Source organism: Halichondria panicea, chromosome 17 (assembly GCF_963675165.1).
Source record: "Halichondria panicea chromosome 17, odHalPani1.1, whole genome shotgun sequence".
Lineage (NCBI taxonomy): Eukaryota > Metazoa > Porifera > Demospongiae > Suberitida > Halichondriidae > Halichondria > Halichondria panicea.
The window spans coordinates 221482-237500 of record NC_087393.1 but is presented as its reverse complement, the minus strand read 5'-3'; the positions used below and the strand labels follow the sequence as shown (position 1 = coordinate 237500).

The 16019-nt window shown below is 44.4% G+C and overlaps 4 protein-coding genes across 9 annotated transcripts in view; 3 read left to right on the top strand and 1 right to left on the bottom strand.

Annotated features, from left to right (window-relative positions):
* The window catches only part of LOC135351866 (plectin-like), a 13928-nt gene extending 13614 nt beyond the window's left edge, over window positions 1–314 (top strand). For all 3 annotated transcript variants that reach the window (XM_064550973.1, XM_064550971.1, XM_064550972.1), the window contains one exon: window positions 1–314. This exon is cut by the window's left edge and continues 10 nt beyond it. In XM_064550973.1, the coding sequence (XP_064407043.1) occupies window positions 1–89 (89 nt within the window). In that variant the 3' untranslated portion in view covers window positions 90–314.
* Window positions 315–703: 389 nt separating this feature from the next.
* Window positions 704–4471, top strand: LOC135351872 (uncharacterized). Its single transcript, XM_064550983.1, has 7 exons — window positions 704–1661; window positions 1868–1961; window positions 2129–2314; window positions 2522–2722; window positions 2846–3291; window positions 3538–3795; window positions 4179–4471. The coding sequence occupies exons 1-7, from the start codon at window positions 862–864 to the stop codon at window positions 4297–4299; spliced, it is 2106 nt and encodes a 701-aa protein (XP_064407053.1). The 5' UTR covers window positions 704–861; the 3' UTR covers window positions 4300–4471.
* Window positions 4472–4495: 24 nt separating this feature from the next.
* LOC135351871 (GPI inositol-deacylase-like) lies at window positions 4496–11293 on the bottom strand. Of its 3 annotated transcripts, XM_064550981.1 has the most exons (21): window positions 11018–11293; window positions 10771–10838; window positions 10626–10720; window positions 10115–10206; window positions 10018–10060; window positions 9683–9774; window positions 9537–9633; window positions 9329–9480; window positions 9098–9150; window positions 8753–9047; window positions 8593–8636; window positions 8397–8541; window positions 8294–8351; window positions 8084–8151; window positions 7463–7606; window positions 7173–7396; window positions 6726–6993; window positions 6529–6623; window positions 6062–6166; window positions 4858–4953; window positions 4496–4681 (listed from the first exon to the last, which is right to left on the bottom strand). In XM_064550981.1, exons 1-21 carry the CDS (start codon window positions 11144–11146, stop codon window positions 4639–4641), a joined length of 2406 nt encoding a protein of 801 aa, XP_064407051.1. In that variant the 5' UTR covers window positions 11147–11293; the 3' UTR covers window positions 4496–4638. The 3 variants fall into 3 exon arrangements, with proteins under 3 accessions (XP_064407051.1, XP_064407050.1, XP_064407052.1); XM_064550980.1 differs by lacking the exon at window positions 4496–4681 and having other exon boundaries at window positions 4710–4953; XM_064550982.1 differs by lacking the exon at window positions 4496–4681 and having other exon boundaries at window positions 4710–4947.
* Window positions 11294–11328: 35 nt separating this feature from the next.
* Window positions 11329–16009, top strand: LOC135351875 (nucleolar protein 10-like). 2 transcript variants are annotated; one of them, XM_064550985.1, is made up of 17 exons: window positions 11329–11888; window positions 11938–12036; window positions 12144–12259; window positions 12670–12714; window positions 12772–12863; window positions 12919–12984; window positions 13073–13133; window positions 13194–13270; window positions 13326–13551; window positions 13829–13948; window positions 14075–14201; window positions 14262–14341; window positions 14737–14835; window positions 14947–15186; window positions 15246–15418; window positions 15474–15582; window positions 15742–16009. In XM_064550985.1, the coding sequence occupies exons 1-17, from the start codon at window positions 11777–11779 to the stop codon at window positions 15880–15882; spliced, it is 1983 nt and encodes a 660-aa protein (XP_064407055.1). In that variant the 5' UTR covers window positions 11329–11776; the 3' UTR covers window positions 15883–16009. The 2 variants fall into 2 exon arrangements, with proteins under 2 accessions (XP_064407055.1, XP_064407056.1); XM_064550986.1 differs by lacking the exon at window positions 11329–11888 and having other exon boundaries at window positions 12924–12984.
* The last annotated feature ends 10 nt before the right edge of the window (window positions 16010–16019 follow it).

Here is a 16019-nt window from a genome sequence, read left to right as displayed (position 1 = left end):
AGCTGCAACAGAGCAGTGGCTACTGGACCCAGAAGGTCAGGGAGCTGTCCATAGAACTGGAGAAGTGCAAGCAAGCTCACAGGCATTGAACAATTTTCGAACTTGTCGTTGTTTTTTTCAGAAACTGAACACAGATATTAATTTTTCTCTGTATATCAATGCATTTTCTATACTTAATATAATTATAAGACACTCTTTAATCATATTTGTGGTTAAACCTCCCCAACATTTCTGTATTCATTATGATTGTTGAACATGTGCACATCAATGGTGCTTGTCTGTGAATAAGCCAGATTGTCTTTGAAGTTTTCATACTGTACTAGGTACTGTAAACAAGCTTGCTGTATTAGCATTGGTATTTGCATGAGTTAAAGCTAACAGAATTAACAGCTACCTTTTGCCTTCTTTGTGGCCCATTAACAGGTGTAGGATATGGCTTTACTTCACATAAAGTGATACCTCACAGTTGGCTAATAATTGGGAGTGTGTTTGCACCAAATCTGTTTGATGCTAGACTATTGAGTGGCCACATGTGCAGTGGTTGGGAATGCTTGAATAAGTGTGCATACCACTAACTGTAAATTCTCATGCATATAAATAGTGTGGGCTCTATATTGTCAACTCTGAACATTGCTCAAAGGCATTAATTACAAGTTGGCTTCCTTTGATGTTTCCCACACTGACCGCAGCTCATTAATTAACTAGGGGCTTCTCTACTCAAAGTGAAATTTCCCTCATTGAATATTATACAGTGCAAACGCTCATAACTGCTTAGTTGAGCCAAGTCTGAAGTTTAGTACTTAGCGTAGAGCTAGTCTCCATTGTGTGTCTCAAGAATCAAAACTAACAGAAGAGCTAGCCATGGACCCAATTGACTGTGATCCTGATATGGCGTTGGAGTTTGCTATCCAGAACTTAGGTGGCAGTGACTCAGAAAATGAAGAAGTCGAAGCTACAGAGACCTTTGTCGAAGCAGAGAGAAGTGAGGAAGCAACTGGTACTCTGTTGGAGGAAGAGCAAGAAGGAGGTAGCGAGCTGACTCGGGAAAGAATGGCTCGTATCTACTCTCCCTCGCCAGTTCCAAGCAATGCACCTTCTGCCGTGTCGGACAGCTATGCTGACAGCATACAGAAAATAAGGAAGCCTGTTACATTGGACACTGTGATACAAGACAACCGTCTCTTCGGCCTGTTTATGCGATTTCTCAAAGATCAGTGCACTACTCGTAACCTCAACTTTTGGTTAGCCTGCGAACACTATAAGAGGGTACCCTCAGAAGGACAGCAGTACCTCTATGATGTGGCTAAAGCCATCTATGTCAAGTTTATCAAGAGCTCAGCTACACAGAGAGTCACACTGCAGGATTTTACAAGACGAAACATAAAGATGGGGCTGGAATCAAAGAGAGTTACTCCTGATCTATTCATGCAAGCACAGAAGGAGATATGGGGAGTGATGAACAAGAATGAACTGCGTCAGTTTCTCGTCTCTGGTGTGTTTGCGGATTGTCCAAGTTACGCCAGCCTTGCTGATAACATCTCCCTGGCGTCATCAGTGTTTACACCTAGCATGGCCAACCCTACGCTGAACGTGTGTGGAGGGGGGTCTCTACAGCACTCAGGGTCAGAGGACTCTGCCTCTTTGTCAAGCTTCTCAACAGAGTAAGTTCCTTAATAATTATTATTCATTCCTCTGTAATTTCTCTGATGTCTGGTATGTAAGGGTTTTCACACGCTTACACAACATACCAATATCATAGAACATACCAATATCATATAGCATCGCACACAAACACCTTACACTGCACACACACACACACACACACACACACACACACACACACACACACACACACACACACACACAGAAGTGACCTGGGACCAAGAAGTTATGTGATGCAGCAGTTATCCAGACCATTTCCAACCTCCAGGAATGCTATCTCAGACTGTGAAGACCACAAGGTAATAACATTAACTTCCATGTAAACGTTGTCTCCTCTGCTATGCTTCCATATTGCTATCCACAGTCTCATGTGAATGTCATTAAGTTAGACTGTATTTTGAGTCAACTATGCACAGAATTCATTTGCAGACGCTTTACAACACACACACAACACACACACACACAGCCTCGTAGCCACCGGAGAGGTCCCCACAGCTCGACCTATGTAACTAAAGACAAGCCTGTTACTGATGAGAAATTTGCAGCCCTTGTGGTAGACAGACTGCGGGCTGTCATCATGGACAGAGACGGCATGACCCAGCGTGTGAGAGACAGAGCAAGGCAACAGAAAATGAACTACGATGATATAATGGTATGCACTGTGATTGTAGTAGTATGGTGTTTGAAACATGTGTTATCAAACTGCGTCCCTTTGAAGCTCTGTTGCCACCACCCCCACACATCCTTTGAGAATAGCAAACTCTTTGATCTCTTTCAGACCACCTCTACTTGGCACCTAACTGTCTACGCTTTGTAGCTTTAGTAGCACTCATGACCTGTTTCCCATTGTTCTGTGCAGGCGCTCGAGTGGTATGACCTTCCAGAGACCATCAAATATCTGCAATATGACACTGTTGTCAATGGAGATCGTGAACCAGCCAATCAACTTCAACTTCAATTCCCCAAGCCGGTATCCCCTCCCAAAGACCTTCTTCATATCAACAACTTAGCGCTGTGTGAAGTCCAGGCAGCACTAAAAGATATGGAGATCACCAACAAGGTATGTGCTGTGAAAACTGCAATATGTTATATTGTGTTAATTAAAACCTTAGCATACGTGTGTGTACAGCTATAGTTCAAGAATGCCATTCCTGTCATACCTGTTTCTGTCATATGATTTCAGGTCGAGGCTAGTTTCAGTCGGACATCTGGTGCCAGCTCAGTGCTATCTACCACCTCTGATTCTGGCGTTGGCGATACTATGGCAACCAGTGGTCTTGTGACTCCCAAACATGATCGACTCACCCAGTATGTCTACCAAATGGACAGTTTACGCGACCGCACCTCTGAGAGGGAGCGAGATGCACGAGCAGCTGCTATGACTTTAATGCACGCCTCCCCACACCCCGAGTCCCTCAATCCACTAGTACCCAGTATACGATCTCACCCACCAGCAGACAGACACGCTAAAGGAAGACCGTACGGCAACTTCCCTGAGGCATATTCAAGCGATGACAGCTCATCTTGCTTCACGATGACTAGCCATTCAAGTGCTTCAGATTTATTTATTCCTCGTCGCTCTTCTCACAGACCCACCTACTCAGATAATGATGAATCCAACCATTTGAGGTATGTTATATTCTTTGATATGCAGAGGCTGCTAGTCTAACTAAACTCATCCCATTCTCTAAGCCACAACAAGTTGTGTACACTAACAGCATGCCAAGACACCCAGCCAATGCTAGTGGTTTTGTGTGTAGACCAATTGGCTACTTAGGTTACCAATAATTAACTCTCCACTAGATTTGTTGATAGCTACACACTCATCACACTCCACACACTCTCACACTCCACACTCCACACACACACTCACAGGTATCACAGACGACAACTGACAGCTCCGAGACGCTCCAGCAGACAGCAACATGCGTCACAGATGGCCCCCTCTCCAATTGTGGAACACCATCACGTTGCCCCTCCCCCTAACTCTGTAGTGGCCCCACCCAAAGGACAAACGCTGGTTGTCTACCACTTGGACCAGATCCCAACACCATTTGCAATGCGAGTGCCTGGCACAAACATCACTCTGGCAGACTTCAAGGAGAAGGTCTTAAAGAGACCAGGAAACTTCAGGTGTGTGTGTGTGTGTGTTGTGTGTCAGTGGTGAAGCAGCTAGTGTGTTTGGTTCCCTAAAGTCTATGGCATCTTTTTGTTAATATGAGGTAGTTAGGTGTTTATTTTTTAGCTAGTATTATAGTAAGGTGTGGATAGCTTGAAATTGTGTTCTGTGTTATGTTATTTGGTGATCAATTGTCCACCCTTTCCTGTGGTGTGTGCTGTGATGGTGTCACTTGATAGCTGATAACTACACCACTGTAGTCTATAGGTGCCTTTGAAGTGGGTCTTCCTTATCTTACTCTTAACTATTGGGGCATTCTGTTTTGTAACTTGACCAGGATGCTATTTCATAGCTGCTAGACATGCACTTTATGAGCTCTCTTTGATCCCCTATGCAGATATTTCTTTAAAAGCTATTTGGAAGATGTGGGGGAGTTCTTGGAAGAATGCTCACAAGATGCCCTACCACTGCCATTGTTTCAGGGGAAGGTCATCGGACGCGTGGAGAGAATAGACTGAGACATCGATCTCTATACTCTTTTTTTTTCTTCTTTGTACAGTTCAGAATGTATAATAATTATAACCTCTGCTCTCATTGCTTGCTTCAGTCACTTCTCCTCACACACAAGCACCTTTAAAACATATCTTGCTCAATCAATTTGACTCAATAATATATTATTATTATACAACATTTTAACAGAAAATGAAATGAATCTATAGTAATTATACTAGAGTCTGGTGTATAGTAGGCTGCTATGATTATGTCAGATGTGAGCTAGCTGGCTACAACCAGTCTGAGTGTCATCATAAGGCTAGCTGGCTACTACTAGTTCAACCAGTCTGAGTGTCATCATAAGGCTAGCTGGCTACTACTAGTTCAACCAGTCTGAGTGTCATATAGGCTAGCTGGCTACTACTAGTTCAACCAGTCTGAGTGTCATATAGGCTAGCTGGCTACTACTAGTTCAACCAGTCTGAGTGTCATATAGGCTAGCTGGCTACTACTAGTTCAACCAGTCTGAGTGTCATATAGGCTAGCTGGCTACTACTAGTTCAACCAGTCTGAGTGTCATATAGGCTAATACAAATCCAGTGATTCTGTAGACATGGACTGTACAGTAACATAGGAGCATCATAGCCAGCAAGGCCTCCCAGTATCCAGTGTGTCTGTGTGTGTGTGTGTGTGTGTGTGAGGGGGAGGTGTGTGTGTGTGTGTGTGTGTGTGTGAGGGGGAGGTGTGTGTATGTGTGTTGTGTGGGTGTGTGGATACATTAGCTTCAAATAGTGCAAACAAATAATCCACATCAAAAAACAGCTTCAAAGTTGGGATAAAATTGCTCTAGAATTAGGTAGTTAATGGGCAATCAAAGCAAACATTTCATGGAAGCCTTATCATATGTGAATCACAAAGTTCAAAGAAATGACTATTGATCAAATGGACACTGAGTAATTATGGTGCCAAGGAGAGCTTTGAACACAATGTTTACTTCCCACCACCAACAACAGAGCCACTGGAAATACATACACTATATTGTATCATATCATGCCTACAGACACAGTGTATACACAGGCCTTTACTCACTTCCACCTAGGAAACTCTATACTGTATTGTAACTGTAACTCCTTAATCAAAGGACAAAATGTGAAGAGTTCACAGTCTACTTGTTTGGGTAATAAACTAGCAAGAGTTTAGGAGGCAGTTAGTTACCCAAACCTGTCTTGCAGTATCCTAGCACAGAGGTCACGTGCTCTTATTAAACATTAATTTATTCTCAGTATATCATTATGGGAATGACCACAACCAGACAGGTACCCCCACACATCACACAACACACAGGTACCCCCACACATCACACAGGCATCACACATATCACACAACACACAGGTACCCCCACACATCACACAGGCATCACACAACACACAGGTACCCCCACACAACACACAGATACCCCCACACATCACACAGATACCCTCACACATCACACAGGCACCCCCACACATCACACAGGTACCACCCCTACACATCACACAGGTACCCTCACACAACACACAGGTACCACCCCTACACATCACACAGGTACCCTCACACAACACACAGGTACCCCCACACATCACACAGGTATCCTCACACAACACACAGATACCCTCACACAACACACAGATACCCTCACACAACACACAGGCACCCCCACACATCACACAGGCATCACACACAGGCATCCCCACACATCACACAGGTACCCTCACACAACACACAGGTATCCCCACACATCAGATTCACCTGTCCTTGTGTAGAGGAGCCCCCTGCCAAGCGGTAGCCAGGGCAACACAAACTGTTGCTAACATTCCAGCCAAGTGTGGGTCAGGGTACAGTTGGGACTGTGCACTGAATAGAGGAGCAATGACATCATTACCAAGGACACATGAACCAGGTCTACCCACAACAGTAGGTAGCATTTGGGCATGATTATAACAGTGTGTACAAGTCAATACACAGGCATGAGGCTTAGAATGATAACTATGTATGAAGGAAGTCCTGGACATGCGCTTCTAAACAGTACATGTGTGTACTACCGTTTACTAGAATATTTTGTAGATGAAAAATCTTTGCGAATGAGCCAAATCATAAATTGACCCTTTAGTGAGCTAACTATTACGTTCTGGCAAGGATTAATTTTAGATTTTTGCGCATATGTTTGATGCTCTAGCAATACGGTACATTGTCATACATGACAAGCTAAACTACACCTGAGTCCCTTGACCCACGATCCTAAGGCTGGCACAGTCAGTACCTCCACACACACAATCACTGGCAAAAGTCCCACCTGCCCGTCAGCAGAGGCCTGCATGTGGTAAAGATCATAAATATAATAAACCACTAAACCACTTCTGAGAGGCCTGTGGTAAAAATATCAAAAAGTTGATTTTGCTATAAGTACATGTACCTTAAAGAGCCAGCCAACTAGTAGACACACTCCGCCCACACCACTGCACACCATCACACCAGGCACACCCATCACAAGCCACACCCACATGATGTACGTCTCTCGTCCACAGCATATCTTATGCAGTAAGGCTGCAATCAGTCGAGTCATGTGAGTTAGCAGACTAGCGATAGCACGGGCTATTAGGTGGACAAGGAGAGGGGTCCACGCCCCCCAGAGACGAGAGGCGGAGAGCAGCTGCCAGTCAGTGTACGGGATCCAACCATTACTGTGAGGACGGAATATCTGTCAAACACTATTCAGAGTTTATTTTAGATTTTAGGGGAGGGAGGGCAATGTTGATATAATTTTTATTATGTTTGAATTAAAAATTCCTTCTGAAATCCTCTAATTTCCCTGATTATATAATTGTACCCTCACACATCACACACACACACGCCCACACACCTGGTGAGTCCGTATAGAGTGGTAACGGCCAGTAGCTCGATACCAAGGCTCCACCCAGATCCAGCAATGCACACGGCTGTAACCCACGGCAACAATAGGGGGGTGTAGAGGACGGAGAGCTTGTCAAGAGACTCCAAGAGATCAGAGGTCACTCGGATGGTGAGGGGGCAGTCTGGAGGGCTCCATATAAGGAGATGGGGGGTGTGGCTGCTCGGAGTGGGTACCTGAAGAGGCATTCCCCCATAGTTTTAACGTACATGTAGCTAGAGGTAGTTGTCCAACACACTCACCAGTAGACTGAGTGATACGCTGAGGTTGTGAGGGTGTGAGGGATGTGATTGTGTGATGGGTGTGTGGGCGTACCACGGTGTGGAGAGTGTAGCTACAACCTCCCCACAACTACTACTGATGACAGCTGTGTAGCTCTCCCAAACCTGCAGGAAAAACGAACTTATTGAACTATACAATCATGCTTTATAGAGGTGCAACTGTGCAGCTAATTTTCTGATTTTCTGAAAGCTTTGAGAGGCCTTTCGGATGATGTGTTAAAATGAACTTTTGGCCTGTTGTTGACAAAATACCATGGGCTAGCTATACACGGTAAAATGGGAAATTATGGCCCGTTCCAAATTTGGGATTTGAGCATACCATCTGAAGGAGCTCCTTCTAAGCTTTCAGAAAATCATTGAATTTGGTGCATCAGAACTCTAGTTACAGAGCCAACTCTAGTTACAGAGCTAACTCTAGTAGCTACATGTACAAACGATTCTCTTGGAAGCCTAGGGACTTTTGACTTCACTACCTTCAATGTCGCTACCACATGGAGTATGGGATTTCCCTTACAATTATTATACCAACTCTTATGGCTGCGGGCAAACCAGATCACTTCTAGTAGTCAGGAAAACCTTTACCTCTTGTAGTCCTGGGAGAGAGAAGTTCATCAACGAGCAGTGAGGCTGTGCTATTGTGAGGCTTGTGCCTGTGGAGTGTGTGAATTGTGAGGGTGGGGGCATGTGAGGCTGTGCTGATGTGAGGCTTGTGCCTGTGGGGGCATGTGAATTGTGAGAGTGGGGGCGTGTGAGGCTTGTGCCTGTGGGGGCGTGTTCTAATCAACATCTTACCCCATAGAGAGAGTGGTAATTGATCATCTCCAATGCATTGATGTACTGACAAGAATCCCTGTATAAGCAGTTAATAGAGATCATACGGTTATAAAAATCGAACCTTTTTAACTGATTTTGGGTGTAGTTTAGTGGGCTGAGCAATAACAAGTAGGGACTTTCCCTCCCAGTCACCCGGCAACAATGATACAGCCTTGACCACACCCAGTTTTGGAGGCAATAAAGAAGCTCTAGAGGACACATCGGAGCTACAGAGAGCAACACTAAAGTGTCAGGTAATTGTGAACTAATTAACTTACCAGTTTGAGGTTTGATCACAGAGGAACACCCACGACCTTTGACCCTATGCAGAGGGAAGCCCTATCATCACGAGTGAGTATATACAATTGTAAATACTGTTAAAAAAATAAAAAAATACCTACTATACACTATAATTATTAGGCTAACCAATCAACTTACTGTATTAGATATGACATGTATAGGAGCGTGGCCACTCAGCTGTACGCCCACGTACTTCCCAGCCCCCACCCCCCCTCTGAGACTGGACCATCCATCAGTAGCATTCACCATGACAACTTGTGATGACTTAAACTGAAGTACTGCAGCAGGTTTTGTTGTAGGTAAGGGGATTTCCGTCCCTCGTAATAGGAGGTGTGTCAGTGTGAGGTCTCTCCTAGTCTTATCTCGAGTCAGCTCCCGGCCATCTTGTAATAGGAAGAGTCCGCGTATCAGAGCCAGCTGTAACCTACGACACCTACAGAGGGGGGTGCTCTGAACGATGGTTCATGACAGGGTAACACTCACCACACGATGGCACGATGATCACTAGACACCCAGTTCCTCGGAACAGCTGGGGACTGTATAGGGGAGGAGTAAGAGTCGCACATCATTGGAAAGGTAATTCTGAGAGCTATTGAATGCATCAATTAGTTTTGAAACCGGACAATTTGAACACAAATTATGGGCTCTCAAAAATAGCTATCAAATTGGCTGAAATTTTGTGAAAATGTTCTAAACGTGTATATACATACTTACTGCTAGGTTGATGGCTCCTTGATGTGGAGTGATGGCCGTGGGGACCATCACATCTCTCTTACCCCCGGCTATAGATACGAGGGTCACATGACTCATATTGACCACACCCTCTCGCTCGTAGAAACCATGTAGCAGAGAATCAAAACTAATGACTGTAATGGATAAATTAATGAAACATTATCAATAGTTATTTAAAGTACACACGAACCTGGTCTACTCAGCGGAGATGCCATGGCGATGATGGTGTGTACAGTCGATGCATTGAAGCCATGGTATGTGAATAATGCTCGAGCCACTACACCTCCCTGCCGGTGTCTACCGTTACCATGGTGATGGGTTACAATAATGGCTTACCATGGAGTGCGCGATGATGACAACAGACCGTGGTGGTTGGGAGAGATGAGAATAGAGAGAGAGGATGTGACGTATGCACACACATACGTACTCTGTGAACAAGGGGGAAACATTAAATCCCCTCTCACAATCATACACTGGCTTATAACTACGTGTGTGTGTGTGTGCGTGTGCGTGCGTGCGTGTTTGTGTGTGTGTGTGTGTGTGTGTGTGTGTGTGTGTGTGTGTGTTACGAAAATTAATGCTAATTGTGAAAATGCACAATCCTATATAACGCCCATTTCAGAAAAATCACCAATGTCTAAAATTATAAGCTATACGTTCTTTATTCTTACCTGTTTGTCTAAGTAGTACGCCACCAAACAGTCCCGACAGCTCCTACAGAGGTCAAAGGTTAGCCACACCTTACAACACTTGCACACACAAGCTTGCCTCGTTTAGCTTGACAGTGAAGAAGTCAAAATAGTGGGCACCAGAAAACTCAGCAGAATGCATCCTCAGAGCAATGGAAGCAGATGAGCGAGCTGTGAGAGTGGGCGGATGGGTAATTTCATACAACGATTCCTTAAACGGGGAGGGGGGGTTGTAGTTGAACATCTTTCAACAGCCATAACTTGAGTACCGTTGATCCAATGTCAAAAATTTTATGATTTTCTGAAAGCTTAGAACAAGACCTTTCAAATGATGTGTTTCAATCCAAAATTTCCTTTCGGCCCTAATTTGTCATTTTTCGGCCTTGGACCATGGGCTATAATCCATGGTATCGCCAAATTGGCGAATACTTTTATCTCTCAAATATGATTTTTGATGACACCATTTCAACTATTTTTTTCTAAGCTTTCAGGAAATCATAAAAAAATTAACATTGGATCCACGGAATTCAAGTTATGGCAGCCGAAAGAATCTCTGAACCATTGATTACATTACACACACATTCACTTGCCTTGTCTGTGACTGCCAGCATTGCCGGGGATGAAGAGAACTGGCACACCAGATAGTGAGCCCTGAGGCACATCAATGGCATCCTCCCTCTTGTCCCTGTATAGCGGAGACGTTAACTAAATAATAATAATGATATGAATACTCACCCTTCAGCATAGAGGAAGAGGCCATATTGAGGGTAGGAGTTCTCTACTGTAGCATCCAAGGGTACTGCCTACATTGGGTACGGGGTTTCCCATTTTACAAGTACAGCTAGGGTTTTCCCATTTTACAGCATGCAAGCCAGGCTAGACGTCTAGGGTCGTCGATATTAATCTACCCACCCATAGGCATAGAGGCCTTAACAAATAAATTATTTATTATGCAGACTCTCCATACTACTACAGTATATACCAGGTATTGCGGCCACTGGTACATCCAGGTCATCTCACAATCCTGGTCTCCATAGAACTGCTCCAACACTAACCTCCCTCCGCAGAACAGCAGCAGCAATAGCACCACAAGAGAATACTTCAAGGACATAGCAACCTCCTCGATCTAGTCTGACATAGAGCACATGTGAGAATGCGGTAAAGATCGTCATAATAATAAAATGAAACCACACAGGCACACTAAGAGGGGGTGGAGCTGGTCTTGCAGTATATCATAATTGTGTACCGATCATAACCAGTTATAGGAACTCATAATTTTATTTGTGGGCCGGCCACCAATAGTCTGGAAACAAGCACACATAATCTATTATATTATGAATCTACACTGAAACAAGCACAGTTAAGTTGGCTAACATCTTATGGCACTGCCTATGCCCATGAAGGTGCCGAATGTTCCTCCAGTTTGTATCATGACTTTTCCCAAGTTCGTTATTAGTTCTCTTCCACGCAGACCATATCTGATGCCAGCAACAGTCCCGAAGATGGCTCCTATGGACAGACCCACTGCACCTCCAATCATAGCTCCGTACTTGACTTTATTGATACAGGAGACACCTCCTCCGTGGCCTCTTGCAGCAACTGGCATTATCTCTCCAGAGAGGGGCTGTAGATGGTACAAGCAGCAAAGAGAGAGTTGGCTTCTTGTATAACTTCAACCATGTGGTGGAAAATGGGCTTTAATTAGAATGACAACACCCACGTGGCTGTGATAATAGTTAAAATGCAAGTATCTACAGCCAACAGTGTGAAGGTGTACAACCTCAGTGCTGGGAAGTCTCTACCAGAATGGATCTCAGAGAGGAAAAGACGTACACTACTCAAAAATGACATCGGTGAGTTGATGCAACCACAGACTGTTCATATCTCGCTGTTTTATTATAGGTCTTCGTCGTCGTATTGAGCTAATCCAGGACTTCACAATGCCAGTGGCCTCCACACGAGTGAAAACCAGTCCAGACGGCCAGTACATATTAACTACAGGTGGGAGGTATAATAGTGTACAAGGAGATATGTACGATTATAAGAAGTACACAGATTGCCTAACTTGAACCCATGACCTTATAATATTGCTATCTGTCTCATCTCAGGTGTGTACAAGCCTAGGATTCGTTGCTATGATGTTCACCAGCTGTCAATGAAGTTTGAGCGTTGTGTGGATGCCGAGGTGGTCAACTTCAACATGCTCTCTGAGGACTATTCCAAGGTCAGCTGATGCTAACACATGTCTAGCAGCGTTAACGTTGTTATCTCATGCATATGTTATTTTACCAAGGCTACATAGCTCGCGGTCTTTTACTGAAAATTGGCCATATCAAAGCTTTTGAGATGACTCTCCCGACATAGTTAGAGCTAGTGAGGCATAGAGCTACTGAGGCATAGAGCTACTGAGGCATAGAGCTAGTGAGGCATAGAGCTACTGAGGCATAGAGCTACTGAGGCATAGAGCTACTGAGGCATAGAGCTAGTGAGGCATAGAGCTAGTGAGGCATAGAGCTAGTGAGGCATAGAGCTAGTGAGGCATAGAGCTACTGAGGCATGTTTTGCTTTGGTAATTAACCCACTAAAATGTTACAACTTATGACCCAATAAGAACTCTAGTCATTTCTTCCATAGTTTGTGCTGCTGCTTAGCAACCGACAGCTGGAGTTCCATGCTCAGGTGAGAGCTGCCTTGTGCTGTTGATAACTCATCATACCCTCCGTCCCTCTGGTGTAGTATGGCTTCTACTATCGTACCCGTATACCGAGGTCTGGACGAGACCTGGACTATCACCGCCAGTCATGTGATCTCTATATTACTTCTGATTGGTGGGTATTGGACTGTGTATGTAATGAGTATGCATATATCAATTCCCATGCCCAGTTCAGACATATATCGGCTAAATCTCGAGCAAGGCCGCTTTCTTACTCCTCTCAAGTCTAAGTCAAGGTCAGCTAGTTGTGTGTGTGTGTGGGTGTGTGGGGTGTTTGTAGTGTGCCTTTAGTGCCTAATGGATTACGTCATTCTGTCCCTGTAGTGGTTGTACATCGTGTGCATTCAACTCAGAGCATCAGTTGTTCACTGCAGGAACAGAAGAGGTCAGAGTTCAATCAAACGTACGCTACATATAGCTCACAAGTACACACACACACACACAGGGTACGGTTGAGTGCTGGGACCCGCGCTCTGGACTGTGTGTGGGGGAGGTGGCCCTACCAGTAGAAGAGGGAGACACGTAAGTTATATACTGACAAGTGGGTGTGGTCACATCAGTCCCCACCCCCTCCCAGTGACTCCCCTCCAAGTGTGACAGCCCTCTGTTATAAAGACTCACTCAATCTCGCCGTGGGGACATCAGCTGGACAAGTGTTGCTCTATGATCTACGCTCCCCCCGCCCACACACTGTCAAGGATCACTACTATGGCTTTCCCATCCACTCCATTGCCTTCCAGAAGAAGGAGGGGCTTGTGCTCTCGGCTGATAGCAAGATACTCAAGATATGGCATGAGAAAGATGTACGTGACAGCGTGCAATCATTCAATACTGATGATAATAATTATTGTGCAAGAATAAATACCAACTGGTAAAGGTTGCCCTTGCAATAGTTACTGTTACTATAGTAGAATGGACAGTAGAATTATGCATTGAGGTAGTTACATACATGTGTGATATTGTGCCGAAATTGGGTTAAAAAAGGAATAAAACTGCTACTTTTTCCTTATTGAATGAACCTGAATACTACTTGCTTACTGACTTGCTTACTGACTTGCTTACTGTACTTGCTTGTCACAGGGCTCAGCATTTACTTCTGTTGAGCCTGAGAACTCCATTAATGATCTTTGTCACCTCCCTGACTCTGGACTGGTGATCATGGCAACAGAGGACACTCGTGTGCTGAGCTACTATATTCCCGTGAGTGCATGTTCATTTGGAATTTGGACAAACCAATCAGTTTTTTAGGAATTTCTTCCTAGAAATAGAACCAGCTATACACATGTGTAATATTGAAGCATCCCCTCTCCTTACCCCCCCCCCCAGGCTATAGGCCCCGCCCCCAAGTGGTGCTCTTTCCTGGATAATCTGACGGAGGAGCTCGAGGAGAACCCTGAACCAACTGTATACGAGGACTACAAGTTTGTTACACGTCAGGACCTCGATACTCTAGGTGAGCGGATCACATGATAGTCACATGATGTGTGTATATACCCCACCCACTCTACAATAGGTCTCTCACATCTGATTGGCTCAAACCTCCTCCGAGCGTACATGCATGGCTTCTTCATGGACATGAAACTCTATCACAAGGTAACATAAATCCTATACTCACGTCATTCCTTACAAGGAATGTATATATTTATAGTCTGTTAAGGATGTTATTGATTTGGCTGGTGCAGCTAGACAAGGTGTTTGGCTCTGTTACTGGTTTCCTGTGCAAAAATTCCCTCCATCAAAACAACACTTTGTACAATCTACAATTAGCAGTTGACATACTTGTGGCATGACTGACAGTGCTTCCACACAGAAAGCCACATTTCTCAGTAGAATAGACCTCACCTCTTGTATGTGTTCTGTGTTCAAACACTGTTTCCTGCTCCCTTCCTCCTTTGCATAATCCCCTACCAACACCACACACCATAAGCAGATGTGTGCATGACTGATTGTAATACATAAACACATTTAATATTGTATTTTTCTCACAGGCAAAGGCCATTGCTCAACCGTTTGCATACGATGAGTACAGAAAAGAGAGGATAAAAAAACGACTAGAAGAAGCAAGAGCCAACAGAATACGACAAAAGGTTGGCAATCAACAATAGCTGTACTATGACCTTTGGTGACCTCTCATGTGCAACAATAACTGTACTATGACCTTTGGTGACCTCTCATGCACATATATGTATTCCCTACAGAAACTTCCCAAAGTAAATCGACTGTTGGCTGAAAAAATGCTCTCGGACAAAGCCACACCCACTAATACAGACGTGGCCAATCCAACGGGAGACGAGCGATTCTCCTCCTTATTCTCAAACCCTGACTTTGAAGCGGATGTTGAGAGTGAAGAATTCCAGTTACTTCATCCACTCATGGCTCATAGGGAGAGAGTAAAGAACAAAAAGAAGACCTTTATAAAAGAGGAACACGAGGAAATGGTAAGGCGCTAATTATAGCAACTGATTTACGCCCAATGAGATTGCTCCGTTGCTCCTAGGAGTTAGAGGGGCGTGTGAGTGACGAGGATAGTAGCTCAGAGGAAGACTGGGAAGAAGCACGGAGAGCAGCTGACCGACCTCGGGCCATTGCAACCACGGAAACCAAGAAAACTGTGCAGATGGTACCATTATCCCAGACTGAAGATCGTGCATCTAAAAGCAAGCACTCAAAGTGAGTATACAATGAATAGATAATGTTTAATTGTTATGGTATTACATGCCCTCAGGTCATCTCTGGGCCAGCGTTTAGTGTCAGAGGGTGTGTCAGAGTTGAAGAATGTGAGACAGACAGGTTCAGTGCTTGGTAGCAGAGAGGTCACCATCACACTGGCAAAGGTGAGGAGTTCATTCAAGGAACACTGTTGTTACAATAGTAGTGTGTATGTGATACCTACATGCAACCGTGCACTGTACAGCACACACCACACACACACACCACACACACACACACACACACACACCACACACACATCACACATCACACACACCACACAGAAGGATGGTAGCGAAGATGAGAAGCAAAAGCAACAAAAAGAGCACCGAGCAGAGAGAAAGAAAGTGAGACGATCAGCCAGGAGCATATTACCAAGGACTGACCAACGCCATGTTTACTGGAGAGGACGCAGAGTTAAATAGACTGTACAATATGTAATATGATATGTTGATATGTTATGAGTGTGACATTCTTTACTGTCATTGTGTAAACACACGCTTCATTGTTGCAAGTATCGATTACTGATATTGATATCTTCCGTTTTTATTATCAAGCCAAA

Excerpts from the sequence above, each read along its gene's own strand:
- LOC135351875 (XM_064550985.1), top strand. The coding sequence starts at position 11,777 with ATGCAAGTATCTACAGCCAACAGTGTGAAGGTGTACAACCTCAGTGCT. Across the intron at positions 12,260-12,669 it reads TCTCTGAGGACTATTCCAAG|TTTGTGCTGCTGCTTAGCAA; the intron begins GTCAGCTGATGC and ends TTTCTTCCATAG. Across the intron at positions 15,419-15,473 it reads TCTAAAAGCAAGCACTCAAA|GTCATCTCTGGGCCAGCGTT; the intron begins GTGAGTATACAA and ends ACATGCCCTCAG.
- LOC135351871 (XM_064550981.1), bottom strand. The coding sequence starts at position 11,146 with ATGTCCTTGAAGTATTCTCTTGTGGTGCTATTGCTGCTGCTGTTCTGC. Across the intron at positions 10,207-10,625 it reads TGCTGGCAGTCACAGACAAG|CTCGCTCATCTGCTTCCATT; the intron begins GCAAGTGAATGT and ends CCACTCTCACAG. Across the intron at positions 8,152-8,293 it reads ATTACCACTCTCTCTATGGG|GCACAAGCCTCACAATAGCA; the intron begins GTAAGATGTTGA and ends CACACTCCACAG.
- LOC135351872 (XM_064550983.1), top strand. The coding sequence starts at position 862 with ATGGACCCAATTGACTGTGATCCTGATATGGCGTTGGAGTTTGCTATC. Across the intron at positions 2,723-2,845 it reads ATATGGAGATCACCAACAAG|GTCGAGGCTAGTTTCAGTCG; the intron begins GTATGTGCTGTG and ends ATATGATTTCAG. Across the intron at positions 3,292-3,537 it reads GATGAATCCAACCATTTGAG|GTATCACAGACGACAACTGA; the intron begins GTATGTTATATT and ends ACACACTCACAG.